The sequence below is a fragment of the Trachypithecus francoisi genome, unplaced genomic scaffold (assembly GCF_009764315.1).
Source record: "Trachypithecus francoisi isolate TF-2019V2 unplaced genomic scaffold, Tfra_2.0 Lachesis_group1, whole genome shotgun sequence".
In the NCBI taxonomy this organism is placed as follows: Eukaryota; Metazoa; Chordata; class Mammalia; order Primates; family Cercopithecidae; genus Trachypithecus; species Trachypithecus francoisi.
The window spans coordinates 132,882,866-132,903,419 of record NW_022681454.1 but is presented as its reverse complement, the minus strand read 5'-3'; the positions used below and the strand labels follow the sequence as shown (position 1 = coordinate 132,903,419).

The following is a 20,554-nucleotide window of genomic DNA, read 5'->3' as shown; positions in this document are numbered from 1 at the left end:
GTCCAGTCCAGGAACCACTACTCCACTCCAGCAACAACGCTTCAGAGAAGCTTCCAGCACTGACCTTCCTATAGGCTTTGATCCTCTTCCCAGGAGTACAATACTGAAAACATGGCTATCACCTTGAAAAAGCTCATTTGCACACTTGATTCAGCTTTTCCATAATGCCCGTATTAATTGAGCCTACATAGAGAACTGAGTTGCTATCGATTTTTTAAAGATACTAGTTAAAAGAAAAAATACAAAAAAACCCTAATTATTTTGGTACAGATATAATCTGCTGTAGATAAACTGTGAACTAAATCTGCCCTGTCAGTCCCTTTAACCGTATCAACACCTTCAAAACAGAGATTACAGAGGGTAATATCCTAGTAAAATGGAAACAAAAAGATTACTTCTTCTTAAGATGAAAAAGCAGTTTTACCAAGTAATTCTATTAAAAGTAATAAAAGCAATTGAAAATAAAAATTCAGAAAGTATAGAAGAGTTTCAAATAAAAAGTATAACCCATCCTTAGTGCACCAAATCCCCAGAAAGGATCGCTTTTGACTGATGCCTCTCTGATGCGTTCATGCTTCTAGTTCATTATTTATCAACATTAAGCAATGGCTACTGACACCCTGATAGGAAAGTTGATGAATTCAGATCTTTTTTACCTCCCCGATTCTGTCCCTACTCAGTATTTTCTTTGAACTCTTTTAGTGGAGGCAACCACATTTTAAATTTTCATTAATTCTTTGTTTTTCTGATTGCTCCCCTGTCATGACCTATTCTTGTGTTGCAGACAAAATATTCTCACTTTGAAGAGCTAATTTAAAGTATGTTCATTCTTTTCCTTGAATTGTTTCTTCTTATGACAGTTGTTCTTTCATTCTTCCTTTTCCTGCTTTATGCTGCTCGTTTTCCTCTATGGTCTTGTGCTCTTCAGTAGACTGTTCCTATTGAAAATCAACTAGGTTGGTACTACAGGTGCCTGGTGAGGCTCTCCTCTGCTTCCGAGTAAACTGCTTCCTCTATAAGCCTCGCCCCTGAATATGAAGCCTGGCCTAGAACTCTGCACACATGGCAAGACTTGTCAAGTGGCTGTCCCTCCCTCCACTTTTTAGGGTATGGGCAGGGAAGGGCAGAGAAGTTAGTGCTCTGTGCCCCTTTCTTGTGGGTGTCATTCCTTATATGGAGCCCTAGCCCCTTCCCCAGGGCAAACTGCCTAATATCCGTAGAGTAATTGCCTGAGTTCATCCTAGAGCTGACAAACCACACAGCCGCTCTGCAGACAGTCCCTTAATCAGCCACCTCCACTTCTGGCCTGCCTCCAATCGCTCCTCCAGAGCTGCCTGCTCCATTGCAAGGAGAGAGCACTTCTATCTCTGCTGCAAACATAGTGCCTGCATGAGCTCTAAGCTGGGACTCCCTCCATACCATTTATCCACCAGTATGATACCAGTGGACTTCTTTGTCCAGAAATTCAGTAATAGCTCTCATCTTTGAAAAATTTCCTCCCCTCTGTTCTTCCTATCATTTCAGTAAGATTTGGAGAAGTGAAAATGAAAGCAGGTTGCATGTACCATCTTAAAATCTGGAAGCCCCTAAAAAGAACATTTGTTTAAGTGTCTTTTGGTCCTTTTGCTTTAAGTCTTTTCTCATCTATAAATTTCTTTAACAACTGGCTCAATACTTGTCTCTTCCAAGGGACTCCTCAGACCAGAAATGACATACTCTTTATCTTCTAAATCCTTTCAGCTACTCTGTAAGCAGTTATAGCAGGTTTTTCATTTGTTTATATTTCTGCTTGTTTCTTGAACACTTGTCAAGGTTGCTTCTTGTGAAAAGTACCTCAAACTCATAAAGGTACCTCAATGACTGGGCTCACAGATACTTCTGACACCTTGCTTCCTTCACTATTGCATTCCCTGGCCTTCCTGGACTTCGTCCTGGCTACAGAGTCAGCGCAGCTCCTCTTCTCTTTGGCCTCCTTGGTGCCTGAGGCCTCCCGGGGCTTCCGTGCCTTCTTTACCTCATCTTTTTGCTTCGGCTCCTTGTGCTCCTTGGCCTTCTTCGGCTCCTTGGCCTTCCTGGGTTCCTTTGGCTCTTTCGGTTCTCGTTTCCTCTTTGGCTTGGGCTCTCTGTCCTTGCTTCCCTTTGCTGCACCCTCTTGGTCTCCTGGCTCCTTTTTCTTCCGTTTCTTCTTCACTCCAGTACCTCCTCCTCCACTGTCCTCCATCCCATTATGGGATGTCATTTTCCTAGGAAAAAGGGTAGCAGCTTCCTCTTCAGCAGTATATAGGTCCTTCTGGGGCAGACAGTGACTAGCAACATCTTCAATTTTCTCTTCTTGATCAGTGCTGCAGTCAAATGGGGATGGAGATTTGTAGTCAAAATTGACAGAGGCATCAGACATTGGGGAGTGATTCAAAACTTTTAAATTTGACAACTGCTTCTCTTTCTTCTGTATTTTCATTTTCATCTATTGAGGAAGATATTTCTAAAATGGCTCCTGCAGCAGCCAAAATCAGCTTCTTCATTTTCTTCAGAAATTACCTGAAGTGAATTATCTTATAACAACTACAAAACAGGTTGGGTGGAAAACATTGAAATAGCAATTTTTGTTAAATCCTAAAACACTTAGTTGGAAGTAAATCTCATAAATTAATCATTGATAATTAAAATGCATTTTCCAAAATATACGTAAAATCGTGTCACCCACACTGCTCATGTATTATTCACACTATTTGAAACTTTAACATTCTTTCCAGTTTCAAATTTTACTTCAAATAGAAATTTAGTTTTCCATATATTATATCTGACTATGAGTAAGTTCTAAATTTCATTCAAATGGAATGTTTGTGGTGGCAATAGCATTAAAAATATGCACTAGTTATGAAACTACAAATATGAAATTTTACATTTATCAAATAGAACAAAAGATAAATTTTAAAAGACTATTTCATATCTTGGCTAGCTGCAGGGGCTCAGGTCTGTTATTTCAACAATTTGAGAGGTTGAGGTGGAAGCATTGCTTAAAGCTAGAGGTTTGAGCCTGAACAACATAGCAAGACCCCATCTTTACAATTTTTTTTTTTTTTTTTTAATTAGCCAAGACTAATGGCAAGTGCTCAGGAGGCTGAAGCAGGAGAATTACTTGGGCTCAGGAATTTGAGACTGCAGTAAGCCAAATGGAACCACTGTACTCAAGTCTGGGTGACAGAACAAGACACAGTCTCAAAAATGAAAAGAATAACCCATATCTTGAGATTGTGGGTTATTATAAAATTAAATATTTTGGTCAAAACTTCACTTGGTAGCAAGTGATCAGGCAAGCTGAATTATTTTTAAAAAGACGAAAACTAAAGAAAATAAAATTCTGAAAAATGTTGGCATTTTTTTGTGAAAATGTAATCAATCCTTTGCAATTTTTGTATCTGGTCTATGTTTCATAACTTGGCAGGGAGAGCCTTCTAAAAAGTCTATTTTTTGTTTCTTTCTAATCTCTTTGCCCAAGACATACTTATGCAATGTGCTTACTTTATAAATTCCCAATTGTTTCACAAAACAAATCTCAAATGTGTATTTCCCTGTAAAGTATTAGAAAAACATCACTAGATTTCATTTCCCACCTTAGCCTGCAGCACTAAATTCACACTTTGTTGCAGTTAGCAATACACCTGTAGTTTTCTTCCTAGATTTCAATTATTTGCAGAGAATATATAAGATTGATTCTTAAATCTTGATCACTCAGCACAGCAACTGCTATATACTGTCATATCAGAAGCCTGGTCTTTGCAGAGGACACAAACAGGGTGACCAGCTGTCTCAGTTTTCCTGAGATTGCTCTGACTTCAACACTGCAAGTCCCAAATCCTGGGAAATTCCTCAGTCCCAGGCAAACTGAGTTCATTGGTCTTCTTAGGCAAAAGGTTTAGTTTGGCTACTTTCATTCCCAAACAATTTACAGACTTAAAAATAGCATGTGTGTGTGTATATATATGTGTGTGTGTGTGTGTGTGTGTATTTCCAATATTTTTTAAGTTATAAAAATGTTTCCTTCAATAATATGAAATTGTGACCCCTATTTAAAAACCAGGTATATACAAAGTATTTAATAGTTACATTACATTAAAGTTTATTGAAATGATTTGGCTGTGCTTCCAATATTAAACAAACTCTTCACTCCCCATGGATCTCAATAAACAATATTTCCCTTTTCTCAAGTCCCAAACATTTTATAAACTTCACTATAATAATTTACATTGGATTTTCCATCTTAACACCATTGATAATTACACAACATTAATTTATCAGGAATAGTTACTTCAGAGCACATCAGATATTGCCTTCAATTGCTATTGTGTTTTTCATTTAATGTTTACCTGCTTAAAACTTTCAAAATAAGATTTACAGTGATTTCACCATTTGTCAGAGCTGTTGTTGGCATCATGGACAACCTCCTGGCGGTGTTTAATTGGAGGAGTAAAGGCTGCGAGTTACTCTTCTGGTACAGTAACTGCTGATGGCAATTGAGAATATGTATCTGAACAAAGAAAAAAATGACTTGACTCTACTTGTAAAAATACACTCCAGGTAAAATGCAGAGTTATAACAATTTTTTCTCTGTGACATGGGTTAGTTATGACTCCCTTCTCATCCCCTCACACTATGGGCCGACTATACTTACCGGCTCGTTGATATTCACTTGGCAAAGGGATTTGAATAGTCCACTATAATATAACCAGTTGTAATTTGAGAAGGTTTAAAGCTATTTGCACAGTTTTGTTTGTTCTTACAATTCTGGTGTCATGGGAATATCATGCTTCAGTAACTGCTTCCCTTTAAACGTAAGTACAAAATAGAGCAGATGTGAACTTAATTCTTCAGCTTTGAAGAAAGCAAAAACAACTGCAACCTAAAGCACAGCCATCTAACTACTAAATATGCTAAACTGTAGTCACCTGCACTTAAGAACCCTCATGGGGATAAACGTTTTGTCATAAGCTAGTGAAATTTGGGATGACTTTTTACATGGTACTATTATGACAAAACTGAATTATATAGATATTGGTACCAAGAGCTTAAATCTAAAATACATAGCAGTATCTTAGAAGGGCAGCAGGTCAAAAGGAAACTCTCATAGGAAAGGCAGTGGCTTGTATTATCCTACAATTCAGAAAACATATCTGAGGGATTTCTAAAATTGAGCAAGGTGATTTCAAGGCAAAGTATTGACGATGTTTCTTAGTTACTCTTAGCTGCATCACTGAGGAACACAAGAAAGAGATGTGCTCAAAATAGAATGAGCTGATATGCAAATCGAACTAAAGTGGAAGAGACAGTTTACAAATTCCAAGGTTTGAATAATTAAACTGTTTTTCTCCAAATCAAGGGCATGACCATAATACACTCGTAGGAAGGAGATAGACTAAAACTGGGGGACTTCCAATACACATGTGATTATCATTCAAAATTTAAGAATTCTGAAAGGATAAGGAACTGTTCTAGATTCTTTTAGCTTGTCAGAAGGCTTCTAGAAAGATTAAAGCCGTGGACACAAAGAAACTTGTAACCCCAACGTATCTGTATCAATTCGTATTTCTCCAGAGAAACACAACCAATATGACACAGATATGAATATAGATAATATGAGGATATATATGTATAATATGGCAGATTAGATAGATTATAAATGGATGGATGGATAGATAGATAGATAGATAGATAGATAGATAGATAGATAGATAGATAAAGATAGATAGATTTTAAGGAATTGACTTATGAGATTGTGCCAGGTGACAAGTATGAAATGCCTAGGGCAAACTAGCAGACTGGAAACTCCAACAAGAATTACCGTTTTAGTACTGAATCTAAAGTTTATAAGGACTACAATTTCAAAGCAGAATTTCTGCTGCAGATGATCTGTTTTTAGACTTTAGTTTTTCAGTTGATTGGATGTGGCTTATGTATATTAGAAAGGTTGACCTCTTTTACTTAAAGGCAAATGATTATAAATGCTTATCACATCTATAATATACTTTCATGGCGTTATCTAGATTACTGTTGACCAATCTGTTAGACCAATCACAAGAGCCTAAATACTCATAGAGAAAGTGGCAAGTCTTAGAAAAAAAGTGCAATCAGAACTTTTAGCTCATAGAGTTGACTGGCATAAAAAAAAAAAGTTTTAACTTCCAAAAATAATTCTCAACTGAATAAAAAAGAACTAGGTGATAGGTAATGCCAATATTTGCAGAAATAAAATTGAGGAAATTAGTTTCTTACTGTCCAATAAAATAATTTCCATTTGCTAATTACTTTAAAGTTTTGAATGTCGATTTGCACTACCCTTTCGTCTAATATTCTTGTCGGCTTTTGGTATCACAGAAGTGAACTGTTGATATTTTCACTCTTTCCATTTTCTCAAAACATTTTTGTGTTTTGAAATCACTCCTCTAACTAGATTACTGTTACAATTGTCTAGCGAAGCCATCAGTGCCTGTAGTTTTGATTGCAGAAATGGTTTTGTTTAAGGTTTCTAGGTCGGGCATGGCGGCTCACGCGTGTACTTCCAGCACCTTGGGAGGCCAAGACTGGTGGATCACAAAGTCAGGAGTTTGAAACCAGCATGACCAACATGTTGAAACCACCCTTTCTCTACTAAAAATATCAAAATATTAGCCGGGTATGGTGGCACACACCTGTAATCTCAGCTGCTCAGGAGGCTGAGGCAGAAGAATCGCTTGAACCAAGAAGGCGTAGGTTGCAGCGAGCTGAGATTGCACCACTGCACTACAGCCTGGGCGGCAGAGTGAGATTCCATCTCAAAAGAAAAAAAAAAAAAAAAAAAGATTTCTGATTTTTAAATAGTAATATAATATTCAGATATTGTATTTATATTTTTTCAGTTTTTTAAGATGTATTTTTCTAGTAATTTCTCTATGAAATCTAAAAGTTCTTATTTTGGTACTATGCTTTTCATAGTATTAATTTATTGCCTATTGATTGTCCACAGGATTATAGTAGTGACCTACCTATTCTTTATTGTGTCAATAATTATTGCATCTTAATTTTTAATTTTTAGTAGTATTACCAAAGAGTTAAAATTTTTATCATTTTATAGAGTACCAATTTGTTCTTTGATAATATATATTTTATGCTTTTATTTTATTAATTTTGCTTTTTATGTTTATTTTTTTTTCTACTATCCGTAGGCTTAATTAGGTGTTATTTTTCTGCCTTCTTTAAATATACCCTCAAGTTTTAGTCTCTTTTTCTAGGTGTATAATACATTTAGGACTATGTAAAGTTCTGTAAAGACTTTTGTAAAACTGTAAAGACTTCTGTAAAAACTATGTAAAGACTAAGTTCTGTCTGAAAATGGCTTTAATTACTTAATACTGTTTTGATTTGTAGTATTTCCCATATCACACAGTCAAAAATATAATCTAATTTCTAGAGTGTTTTTGTCACTGGCCAATAATATAGCATTATTTATATATTACTTATATTACATATACAATATATATTTGTCATCCAAAAGACCACCAGTGTGGTTAAATAATAGATAGTTTTATTGATGATAATCAGTTTGAAAATCAGGAAGACAGAGTCTCCAGCATGGATTGAAGGTTCTCTTTATTTGAAGAGGGGAAAGGCGTTGGGTTTTATGCCTCACAGGGTCCATATTATAAAGGAGAGTCATACATATTCATCAGGCTTAGGGGAAAATCTATGCATATTTGTGAGAGCCGAGCACATACACAATGGGTAAACATATATGTAACATACGTTTCATGTTCACTTTGGAGCAAGGTTTTAGCATTGAAGTAAGGTGGAATTTTTCTTTGTTTTGGATAGGGAACTATAGGACGTAAAGACAGTTTGTGTGCAGCCCCTACAAACTGGCTGAAACTGGCTTAAGGTCTTCCGTTGCTTATAAAAAACAAAAAATAAGGTTTGAAAGACTGGTCCTTTGTGCAGTCAGAGTTGTAGTGGTCTGAGCTGTAAATCAGAGTTATGAAGGGTCTGATAATTTGCCTGATAGCTCCAATGGTTATGAAATTTATCCAACGTTGTGTTTTTTCTTGTAGCTATAGGAACTTAGGGAGTTTTCCTGCTAGCTACCCTGAACCTTCTACTCATAGGTAACTTGTTTATTTAACCTTAGGGTCCATCTTAGTTGATAAAGGAATGTCTATTTTGGTCTCTCAGATCTCTTATTATATATTATTTTTTAAATATGTAGGCATTTTGCAGGTAATGTTTAGTTGTGAATATGTAGCTTTATTGGATTGAGAGGCAGTTATCCCTTTGCTTTACCAATAAACTCTATTATTGTGAGCACAGATATTTAGAATTTGTATATATTCTTGGTGAGTAGATCCTGTAATTATTATGGCATGCCCCTATTTATCTCTAGTAATGGTTTTTGGCTAAAAGACTTTTATTGGTTATCAATATAGATGTACTTATCGTTTCATTGTAGGTTGTTGCTGTTTGTTTACATGGTAAATCATTTATCTATTGCTGTGTAACAATACATCCCAAAACTAAGTGGCTTAAAAAAAGCAATAACCACTTATTATTTCCACAATTTGTGTGAGTGAGCAGCTTAGCTGGACTTTTCCAACTTCAGCATCTCTCAGGAGTTTGGAATCAAGATATTAGTTGGGGCTACAGTTATCTGAAGGTTTGACAGTGGCTAGAGAATGAGTTTCAAAATTGACTCTCAACATGGTTAGAATTAGTGTGCTGAATCTTGGCATGCAGTGTTAATGTCTTCTCAATTTTCCTCTCTCCAGGTTACTTGGGTGTTCGTGACATGAAGGCTGCCTTCCTCCAGAGTAAGCAATCCAAAAGAGCACAGTGTAAAAATCACAATATATTTTATAATATAGACTATGAAACACTGGCATTGCCTCAAAATTCTACAGGTAACACAGGTCAACTGTAATAAATATGATAGTATAATTCTGTCCTACACATGAGATATCATGTGAACAGGAGGTGAGAATCATTGTCAGCCATCTCAGAGGTTGTCTATTATTCCTGACATATCTTGGTCTATCATTCAACTTCCAAGCATTCTGCGTCTTTACATTTTATACAGGTTTCTTATACATAGCACATAGTTTTTAACAATCTGTCAATTATTTTTCTTTATATTTGAGCAGTTAATTTACACTTAGCCTGATTTCTAATCTATATTAGTTTGAATATACTAACTTATTGTATAGTGACTTATTTGCAGTACTTATTCAATGTTCATTTTCTTCTGTCTTTTTGATGGATTGATATGCTTTATTATTCTATGTTCCTTCTATAATTAGCTTGGCAGTTTTGTGGTATACATGTGTCTGTATGTCCAATATTTTTCAATGGTAGTGTACAGACTACATCATAATTTTTTGGCTAAGAAAATCCTAATATTACTTTGCTCTTTTGTCTTCTTCTTAGATAACACAAAGTCTTTAACAGATTTTTAAAAATTCCATTTTCTCTAAAGCCTAACTTATATGCAATTATTTTAGTGCTTTAAATTCTAACACCTCTTATTTTATAAGGTTAACATTCTCTTAGATTTACACTCTTCAAATGTCTTTCTACATTTCTGTGCTATCGTCTGGACATTATTCTTTCTTCTTGAAAAATACAATTTCCTGTTTCCTTTTCTGTGTGCCAATTGGTGACAAATTCTAAAATTTTTGTTTCTCTAAAGCTGACTTTATTTCACTTGTGTTATAAAATATTTTGGCTGGGTTGATAACTTTTTCTTTACACTTTGAATGCATCCTTTCACTGTCTTCTCTTTCCCATATTTATTTTATTTCTGTTATTTGTGTGGAGGCTGATATAATTGTTGCTCCCATGAGTGTAATTCATCTTTATTCCTGGTTACTTACGAGATTTTTTCAATATTTTTACTTTTCAGCAGTTTTATTCTGATGTGCCTTGTTATTGCATTTTTATTACTTTGTGGTTTGTGAGCCTTCTTTTAGAGTTTGCATTTAAAAAGTCAAATTTTTAGAAACTTCTATGGATTTATTTCTGTTTCCTCTTTTAACTCTTGGTTTGGATCATTGTATAGTTGCTTGGTTTATTTCATTGAACGACTGAAACTATATTTAAGAAAATGTAGAAATAATGAGAAGCTTAGGATAATATACACTTTTTTCAAAATAAGGATTTATATTTTCTCTCTGGGATTATCTTAAATTAGGGCGATTAAAAGTTAAACTTAATTTCCTTTAAGAACTATTTTAATTATAGGAACAGTTGATTTCTGAGTGTAGACTCCAAAAGTCCAAATCTAAAATAAAACAGATTTACAAGGACTTACCTTGACATAACCTGATCTGCAATTTTTGTGTTGTTAGGCTTATGACTCTCTCAAAGACCCTTTTCTCCTTGTTATCCTTAACAGATATCTCTGAGAATTAGCAGACTGATTTAAGGAATCTGAGGCTCCAAAATGCTTGGTTAACTTCCATATTTCCATCATCCCCCTAAATCTTTGTCCCATAATCCTTTTGTTTTATCCTTTCATTAGGTCTTTGATATTTTGAATGAATATCAGTAAATAGATATATTGTGGCAGATTTTCTTTTTGGCTTTACAGGTTTGTTGTCAGAATTACCTAGCCCAATATTACTCCATGTTATTTTAATCAAAAAATAATTAGAGGCCTCATCTAGGTTGTTGGACATTACTGATTTATTATCTTTAAATAGTTGTGCTTACTTTTTTCTATTTAATATATATGTTAAATATTGTCAAAATAAATGTTATTTCCTAATGTTTTCCAAATGAAATCAGAAATATGAATTGAAAAGTTTTAGATTCAGAAACATACTTCTACTTTTTAAAGTAAAAATATTATCATTGGCCGGGCACGGTGGCTCAAGCCTGTAATCCCAGCACTTTGGGAGGCCGAGACGGGCGGATCACGAGGTCAGGAGATCGAGACCGTCCTGGCTAACACCGTGAAACCCCGTCTCTACTAAAAATACAAAAAAAAAACTAGCCGGGCGAGGTGGCGGGCGCCTGTAGTCCCAGCTACTCGGGAGGCTGAGGCAGGAGAATGGCGTAAAACCCGGGAGGCGGAGCTTGCAGTGAGCTGAGATCTGGCCACTGCACTCCAGTCCGGGAGACAGAGCGAGACTCCGCCTCAAAAAAAAAAAAAGAAAAAAAAATTATCATTTAGTTCATTTTGTTACATACTTTAGTAATTTTGAAAGTTGACTTTAAGTATCTGCGTATTGTTGTCGATAATTTGCATGGTTGTACTGGGAGCCAGTATGAGCCCAATATTATGAAACATTTTGTACTATTATACTAAAATATCATTAAAATTAAAAGTTATAATTTTTCATGATATAATGAGCCTGCTATCAAGTATCATATTTACCATTACCAAATTAAATAATCTACAAATACAAATAAACAGTAATCAATAAAAATAATCAACACAGTATCTGAATATAGATAAAACAATTATATTCTACCTAAAATTAATTTTTTCTCACAGGTTTTGTTTACAAACCTAATTATTAAGGAATCATAGACATATACACAAGAAAAATTTTGCAGACATAAATTCATCTACAAATTACAGTATATTTATTAATACTTTTTCCCACAAAACTGTGCAGTTAATGCTTTATAAAAATCTTAAATTTGGCCTGGTGAGGTGGCTCACTCTTGTAACCCTAGCACTTTAGGAGGACGAAACTGTGTATCACCTGAGGCCAGGAGTTGTAGACCTGCTTTGCCAACATGTTGAAAGCCAGACTCCTCTAAAAAATATAGAAATCAGCCGAGCATGGTGGCATATGCCTGTAATCCCAGCTACTCAGGGGGGACTGAGGCAGGAGAATCACTTGATCCTGGGAGGTGGAGGTTGCAGTGAGCCAAGAGATTGTGCCACTACACTCCAGCCTAGGTGACAGAGCAAGACTCTTGTCTCAAACAAAAAAGGTATATATGTGTGTGTATATATATACATACACACACACATATATGTGATATATATGATATATATATGTATATAAAACCTTAAATTTAAGTACTGTGGCTTACCTTTAAGTAGTATCTAGTAGAGTTTAAATTGTTTTATAGTCATCAGCTTTTCTTCAAAAATCCTAGAGGGATTTTTTTTTCTTCCTTTTTTTTTTTTTTTTTTTTTTTTTTGAGACAGAGTCTCGCTCTGTCGCCCAGGCTGGAGTGCTGTGGCCGGATCTCAGCTCACTGCAAGCTCCGCCTCCCGGGTTTACGCCATTCTCCTGCCTCAGCCTCCCGAGTAGCTGGGACTACAGGCGCCCGCCACCTCGCCCGGCTAGATTTTTTTGTATTTTTTTAGTAGAGACGGGGTTTCACCGTGTTAGCCGGGATGATCTCGATCTCCTGACCTCGTGATCCGCCCGTCTCGGCCTCCCAAAGTGCTGGGATTACAGGCTTGAGCCACCGCGCCCGGCCTTTTCTTCCTTTTATTTCCTCTTTTTTTCCCCTTATGACAGTAAACTGTGGATATGTTTAAAAAAAAAAAAAAAGAAAGAAAAAAAATTTGCTAACCAAGGGATTGCAACACTACACATCAGTTTTTAAATCCCCAGTTAATCCAATCTAATCCACATAGGACACTGACAAAAAATCACTAAAAATAAAAGTGGAAATTGAGGATCTTCTCTTGGTCAAAAAAAAATTTTTTTTTTTTTTTTGCTTCCTTAGTGTGACTTAACAGAATTGGTGAAAGCGTTGAATAATCATGTCAGGTGAATACAATTCAAATGGTTGACATACAAATTCTGACACATAAAATTAAGCATTTTAGGTACTTTGTGAAGCTTCTATTATTTTACTTGTTTTCTTTTTTGAAATATATATTTTATTCAAGTGTGATTATCAGTTTCTTCATTATCATTCAGTGTCAAAGTGCATGTGATCAGTGTAAGATGATATTTTTACTAATGAGTATTCTTGGCTGGATGCAGTGGATCACGCCTGTAATCCCAGCACTTTGGGAGGCGGAGGTAGGAGGATCACCAGAGATCAGGAGTTTGAGATCAGCCTGGCCAATGTGGTGAAATCCCTTCTCTACTAAAAATGCGAAAATTAGCTGGGCGTGGTGATGTACACCTGTAATCCCACCTACTCGGGAGGCTGAGGCAGGAGAATCGCTTGAACTCGGGAGGCAGAGGTTGCAGTGAGCTGAGATTGTGCCACTACATGCCTGCCTGGGTGAGAGTTTGTCTGTGTCTGAAAAAATAAAAATAAAAAAGAATATTCTTGTTTGACATTCCTGCCAGAAATTGCTAAAAGGAAATATCTGGGAAAGAAGGTCAATGCAATGAAATTGCCATGCATTTTATTATACCCTCCCATCGAATATAGAGATGTATAGCTAACAAATAGTTTTATCTCTTTTCCCCTATTTGCTTTCATATAATTGGGTTGCTGCAGAAACAATAATTTTTCTAAACATGGAAAGTAAGAATGAATTCATCGATCAAGTCCAGGTGTTTGATTATTACTATGCTTGCAATCTTCATTTCAGAGAGGCAAACTCAATTTGTACGTGCAACCTAATATAATAATATCTTGAAGCAAAGAGGTATTTTCATAGCACATTACATAATAGACTAGGTGTGAAACTACTTTAATGGTGAATGAATACCTTGAAGGTTGTTAGCTTTTTATTATGTACAGCATTTTGTACACCAATGCATTAGTATTTCTTCCTGCAGATAAAATTAATGTGTTTAAATTAATAACTAACTCTTAAAGTGCACTCAACTTTTCCTACATACCCACTTAGTCCATTTTTATCTTGTAACAATCACTTAGGAAGAGTTTTGTTCTGGGTTTTAGTCACATACTTACTTTGCATAATTTAAAAAATAAAGTGAAAGAAGAAAAGACTACATTTTCCAAGTGAAATATTGTGAGAAAAACAAATTTGCATATGTAAAATTACATAGTTATAAATATTTTGTGCTTTGAGTCTGGTTAAATTTTTAAAGAATCTGAAGATATATATAAAATTATATGTGATCAGCTGTAAAATGAAATGAACCAGAAACACCTGTACAAAGGAATTTAGTTGCAAGCAACAGAGGGCCAAGTGTGTTTCTCTTTTCTTCAAACTGAACTATTTGTATCATGCATGGCAATGGTAACCAAAAAGTAACCATAGATTCAAAATTACACATCTCTTATTCTTAGATCTTTTTGGGTTCATGGAACTTGTTTTTGTTTGTTTATTTGTTTTTATTCAAAGATGACAACAGAAACTTTGAAAAACGTAACATTTTTGTTCTTTTACCATGGGATTTGTATCAAAGAATTAATGTTATATATAAAATTATAGATAGCCAATGTAATATCTCCTACTTGATAATTTTGTAAAAAAACTAACATATAGTATAATAATTAGATATTTTTAATTTTAAAATTACTTTTATATTATACTAAAAAATGCTATTAAATTCCTAAATTTTATTTTTAAAGCAATTCAATCATATGAGAAAAAATAAAACTCTGATTGGAAAGAGTTTTGTGAATTGATTACTTATTGTACCATCATGACTACATTTGCTATTTAAAAATTATGGCACAAATTAGACTCAGTTCTTGTATCTCCTGAAGACAATTCAGGCAAAATGTCCTGTAAAAAGTCACATAGATGGTTAAGGAAAAAAAAATGTATTTTCTTAAGCAGATTTTCCAATGTAGTAAATAAACTTTACTATCTTTTCAATCACTTTAGAGAGAGATTTTTAAAAGTTTTGAGCACTCAAAATATATTTTACCTCACCCCAGATAACCAGATAATTATTCCAATCCATTCTCAATTAGTTCTGTTTTCATTCATTTAAATACATCACTTACTATATCAGTTGGCATCAACTAAAAATTCTACCTAAGAGAATTAACTATTGAATTCTTAATTTGCATCAGTCACATTGTGGATAAATTGTCTAAGCATTTTAGATAAATTTTCTAATTTTATCATCAAAAATTAGAAATGGATATTATACACACACACACACACACAAAGCAACTGAGGCTTAGTGAGATTAAACAACTTGCCAAAAATTGCATGATGGGTATGTCATAAAACAAAGATATGAAAGCTCCTACATACGGCATTGTACTGATATGAGTATAAAGTTAAACTGGAAAGCCCAAGAGAGAAAACAGCATTAAAGGAATACATTAAAAGGTTACCTAATGGTCAAAAGTAAGATTCCGTGTACTTCTTTGAATGGAATTTTACATCTACTTGAAATAATTTTTTTTAGAATATTGTACAATCAAAGGATAAGTAGAACAAATATAATATTCACAAATTTATAAAAAAGGTCAATTTAACACTACACTTATGACCAAATTTTGCTTATACGAGAGCAATGTCAATAAACCTCCAAAGAATAACTTTAATTATTTGTATTTCTATGAAATCTATTTTTTGTATACACAATAGTCACCAAAGTCATATGTCAGAATTATCATGAAATGCTGTAAACTGTCATCATGTGAATAATTTATCTTTATTTTGAAAATGGTGTAAAGATAATATTAGTATCAGGAGAAAACCTGATCACTTTTTAATTTGCTTTTACAACTTCAAAGTGCACCTATCATCAGTGAAATAAGCTACAAAAGTAAGTAGTCATTTAAAATTGATAAAGATTATAGAACTTGTTCTCAATCCATTTTTCTAACTATCAGTGGAATCAGTTAATTAACTTTCTTGCGAGCCACAGAAACCAGCTTTGGCCAAAGGGGATTAATTGGAAATGTATGGGAAACATCTTAAGAAAACAACAGACTCTAACAGAGGACCATTTATTTAAGCAGCAAATGCTCAGCAAATCTTTCTATGAGTGCATCTGATAGAACTGATGCTCTCCAGCGGGGGAAGAAAACTTCAAAAACACTGAGCACCATAGGAAACAGGTGTTTCAGAAAATGAAAATGAGTAATATTTAGAAAGGAAGGATTAGTATAGGTACCGATCACGTATAAGTTAGGCAATGAGTCTATTTATCTAACAATAGTTGTTTTCAAAATAGTTTTCCTACTTACAATCAGCACAGATAGATTATAATTAGGCATTTGTCATTATACATTTGACAAGGAGAAAATTACTTTTACAATGAATAGCTATGAAGTATATAAAAATATGTCCTTTAAAAAAATTTTTTGAAGACACAGGATCTCACTATGTTGCTCAGGCTAGTCACAATAAAAATATCTTATCAGTTAAAGAGTAAAAATGTGTTAAACGAGTATATCTAGTAAATAAGTGTATCTGTTATATCTATGTCAGCAAAATAATAATGCATACTGAGATTTTCAATCATATATAATAATAAATACACTGTGTAATACATTGAATTTCAAAGCTGTAAACTCTGAGATCTAGTTTTATTTTTATGAATTGGATAGCATATATTTTACTATTGTATCCATGAGCACACACTGGAAGTAGACCTGTTTCTTTCTTTTTCTTGTTTTTTATTCTCTAATATATTCTTAATATGCTTATCATTTCCTTCCCTGATGTCATATATTTTGGTAATTAAAATTGTATGTGTAATATATAATATATAATGCCAAAATTAATGTTATATATTTAATTAAGATGAAATATATATATCACATCTGTAAGTATTAAATCAACTCACTAATAAGAGAATGTGATCCACTTGCATGGCATATTTATTGAATTGTAGTATAAATTAGATGTAAAGGCCAAAGCTAGGTTCTAGGTTTCACTTAAGGTCTCAGGCTGGTGCAAACATAATTGCAGTTTTTACTGTTAAAAGTAATGACAAAAACTGCGACTACATTTGTAGCAACCTAATACATCTTCATGAATATCAAACAAGTATATAAAGATAAAATTTAAGTATATTATTCTTTACAATACATTAAAAATTGCAAATCATATAACTCAAAATTGTAATAACTTATAGAGCATAGTTCTAGAGAATAGTTTGAAAGTTCTAGAGAATAGAACTTTCTAGAGAATAGTTGTTTGAAAATAGAGAATAGTTGTTTGAAAATAGAGAATAGTTGTTTGAAAATATTTAATTATATTTAGGAAATTTCTATAAAGGTTTATTGTATAAAAATAAACTTAAAATTATGTATTATTTCTAGCAGAGGATTTGGCAGTAACGTGATGTTTAGGGTATATTACATTTCAGGACTACAGAAATGACAAAATAGTTGGAAGTTATCATCTCAGGGATGACATATTTTAAATAATGTCAAGTTCAGTGTCTGTTGTATTTATTTAATCATATATTATTAATAGATACCATATTAATACCATATTTATTTTAACTTCCAGTATTACAAGAGAAACAGAGTGAACAAAGTGTAAAGCCTTGATACTAAAACAGAAAAATAGGAACAACTGTCAGCGTTTATTATTAAGTTGAGCATATTTGTCTGAAATTAATATAGTAATTCTGCTTTCTTTATCTGGCGTCATTGGCAAATGGGCTATTTCACAAACATGCATTGTCAGATGATTGCAATTCTCCCAGCAACTAACTGAAAAAATTCTGTTAGAAATCTTCCAAAAACTTATGACACACTTTTCTATAGTAAAGCAAATGTAATTTAGTTTTTTCTTGTTGGTTTAATCAGTCATTTAAAATGGTATTCATTTATTAAACATTTACTTAATGCCCGCCCACTCATTCAAAATCTGCAAAGTGCTATGGCTGTCATGATGAATCTCAAACATTAATTGTCTATTGATAGCCATTGAATTAGTAGGTGGCTTAAAGGATTTTGTTTTTCTTTCGAAAGCAAGCCCTTTTTTAAAGAGTTTTTTTTTTTTTTTCTTCCGGTTCCTTCAAGAATCTAGAGAACTGCTCCTAACACTTAACATTACCAAAAGCACCGTCTTTTAAAAATCTATGTTGCAATGTCTTTTCCCTGAGTAATGAAGTCCCCTTTTGACCCGAAACATAGGAATCGGTTGCAGTTTCCTTGACTGCCTTGATTTCACAAATACTATTTTATAAAGTTGTCATGGAATGATAATATTAAAATTAATGTGATGAGTAGGTCTGTTCCCTTTTTAATATTTCACATTACCTTTGAATTTAGAGATTTCATGCTTGTAAGGAATCCTTTGTTACATTACTTAAATGAGTCATTATTCTTTATCTTCTACTAAATAATGTAAATAATCTTCCTTTTAAATATTAGATAGGATGAGATAATTAAGCACTTGGCCTTATGTCACATGTTCTCATGAGCCTTTCTATAATCGAATGACCTGACTCAGCACATTTCTGTGACTCTCTTGAAGATAGCGCTGTGGATAAGGGTCAAGTTCAGACAATTGCAGGCACCAGACCAAGCTGTGGATACATTGCTTTGATCTTTGTTTTTGTAATTTTTTTTTCCTTAAGTCAACACACAGTAACTCTCTTCTGACTTTCTCCATTATTGAGAGAGCCAGTTGCAGTCATGATGACAGCTCTATTGTAGGCAGGAACAATGGCAGCATTTTTCTGACTCCGGCATCCTGAGTGTTATATCTCAAGTAAGATGTTTTTGGTTATCTGTATTTCATGGGTATCTCGTGTTGCAGAACTGAATGAGTTCCACCACATGCTGAGAGTAACTCAGGAATGCCTAGCTCAGAGTCAGTTTCTCTGTCTCCCGCTATAGTTTTTTCTAATAATAAAATCACTTTCTGTTTAAAACCACTCTTGTTCCATTTCCTGTGCTAAACCCTGATTAATATTTGTGAAATTCCAGGTATCCAAGTAATCTGATTAAAATATATGCAATATGGATGCATGACTTTTATGGCAACTGATTTCTTTGTAAACTTAGTAGATTTATTCTTATTTACTTATATATTTATTTATTTGATTAGAGTTAGTTCATTACTATACTGTAGGTGGATAAAGTAAGTAGAATTGCAACTTTAATTCCAAAGTAATAGATCCTAAAAATGAAAGAAAACATTGGGGAAGAAATGCCTGGGAAAGAAATAGCTTTTTGGTGCTGATAGTTAGATAAGAGGTAAAGAAGTGAGATTTTGAAATACAAAATAAAAAAATTTCAGAATAAATGTCAAATCACTAGTACATCTACAGTTCTGAAGTGCTCAGGCAGAGTTCTCCCTGAAAACTGGAAATGCTATTCTAGTAAAAGGGAAAAGAAAATTTATAAACCAAAACCAGAAAAGAAGTTTAGGAAATGAGAAGAAACAAAGAAATACTGTACCAACTAAACAGGATGTCTGACGTATAAATAGATTTAAGCCATATGTAAGTTTAAAAGCATATGTAAGTTTTCTTACCATTATGGCAAAAAAGTAAAAAAAAAAGAAAAAAAAAAGGAAAGAAAGAAAAAAAACTGATTTTTTTTTCTCCAATTGAAACTTGATTACAATTGACATCACACCCATTCCCTGTGTGCTTTAGTATCTGCGAGCAGGAATTAAATCTTGATCCCACAAGAGAACTGCATTCATGAGAAGAATCAATTGTAACCATACTAGGTTAATCAAAATCTGTGGTAAATGTCCCTGAAAATTAACCAGTTTGAAGTTGAGAGGAAAAAAAAAAAAAAAGATGCTTGCAAACTGCTCAGCGGTAACTAATTATCTGAATGGAAGCTGAAGGAGACTGGAGTTTATTGAGAAATCTCCTGACTGGGGAAGTCTGAGGCTTCCTGAGAACCTTCCATCTTGAATTGTGAGGATGAAATCACGAAAGTATAGCCATCTTACGGATTTCATTTGTTTAGTCAGATTTGTAATTCTCTATAGTATCTGAAAGCAATGTGTTAAGTAGCCTATGACATTTTGTTTCTTTTCATTGTGTCTTTATACACTTAATGAAACAATGGCAAATGTGATAGGTGGGGGAAAATGTAGATATACACAGAGAGTGCTAAATTTACCTATGTTCCAAGGTTCAATTTCATATCAAATATTTTTCTCTGTTTAATTTATCTTAGTTTTCTGCTAACTGAAGCTTAACATACAGGTCTTCAGTTAATACATTTGTATTTCAATATTCTTGTCAGAGACCCAACTCTTGCCATTTTTTTCCCATAATACTTTCAATTAAATGGTATAAATGAGAAAAAGCTTTGTACAATTCATTCTTGGGGAATAATATCTAATACAAGACTCCGAAATCGGTATTCCATGGTTTGCACTGACTCATTGCTTTTGCTTATAATTCTTCTAGTTATTTTACTGGGACAGAACCTTGGTTTGAATTCACGAAGATAACATTGAAAATGTATACCTGGAAATAAAAGCACAGAGTTTAATTAAACTCATGGATTAGAGATGAGGATGAGGTTATTAAACAAATGTGAATGTTTTACTGAATGTCTCTTTGAATTTGGCTCAATCAGTGAGCTTATTTTCAAAGATGTTTTGCCATAATTGATGATACAGACTTGGAAGGAGCAATGTTAGAGATATAATTGAGACAAAATCCAAAAAGACTCAGAAACCATAGCCAATCCTGCTGTTCAGAATGAAAGAAAAAATAAAAGTAACTATACAAAC

At 33.8% G+C, this 20,554-nt stretch overlaps 1 protein-coding gene across 1 annotated transcript; it reads right to left on the bottom strand.

The window, feature by feature from the left end:
• Positions 1–1,752: 1,752 nt before the first annotated feature.
• LOC117085914 (chromodomain-helicase-DNA-binding protein 6-like) lies at positions 1,753–17,184 on the bottom strand. The gene is made up of 4 exons (XM_033215275.1): positions 17,174–17,184; positions 14,576–14,580; positions 7,020–7,024; positions 1,753–2,513 (listed from the first exon to the last, which is right to left on the bottom strand). Exon 4 carries the CDS (start codon positions 2,462–2,464, stop codon positions 1,841–1,843), a length of 624 nt encoding a protein of 207 aa, XP_033071166.1. The 5' UTR covers positions 2,465–2,513; positions 7,020–7,024; positions 14,576–14,580; positions 17,174–17,184; the 3' UTR covers positions 1,753–1,840.
• Positions 17,185–20,554: the final 3,370 nt, after the last annotated feature.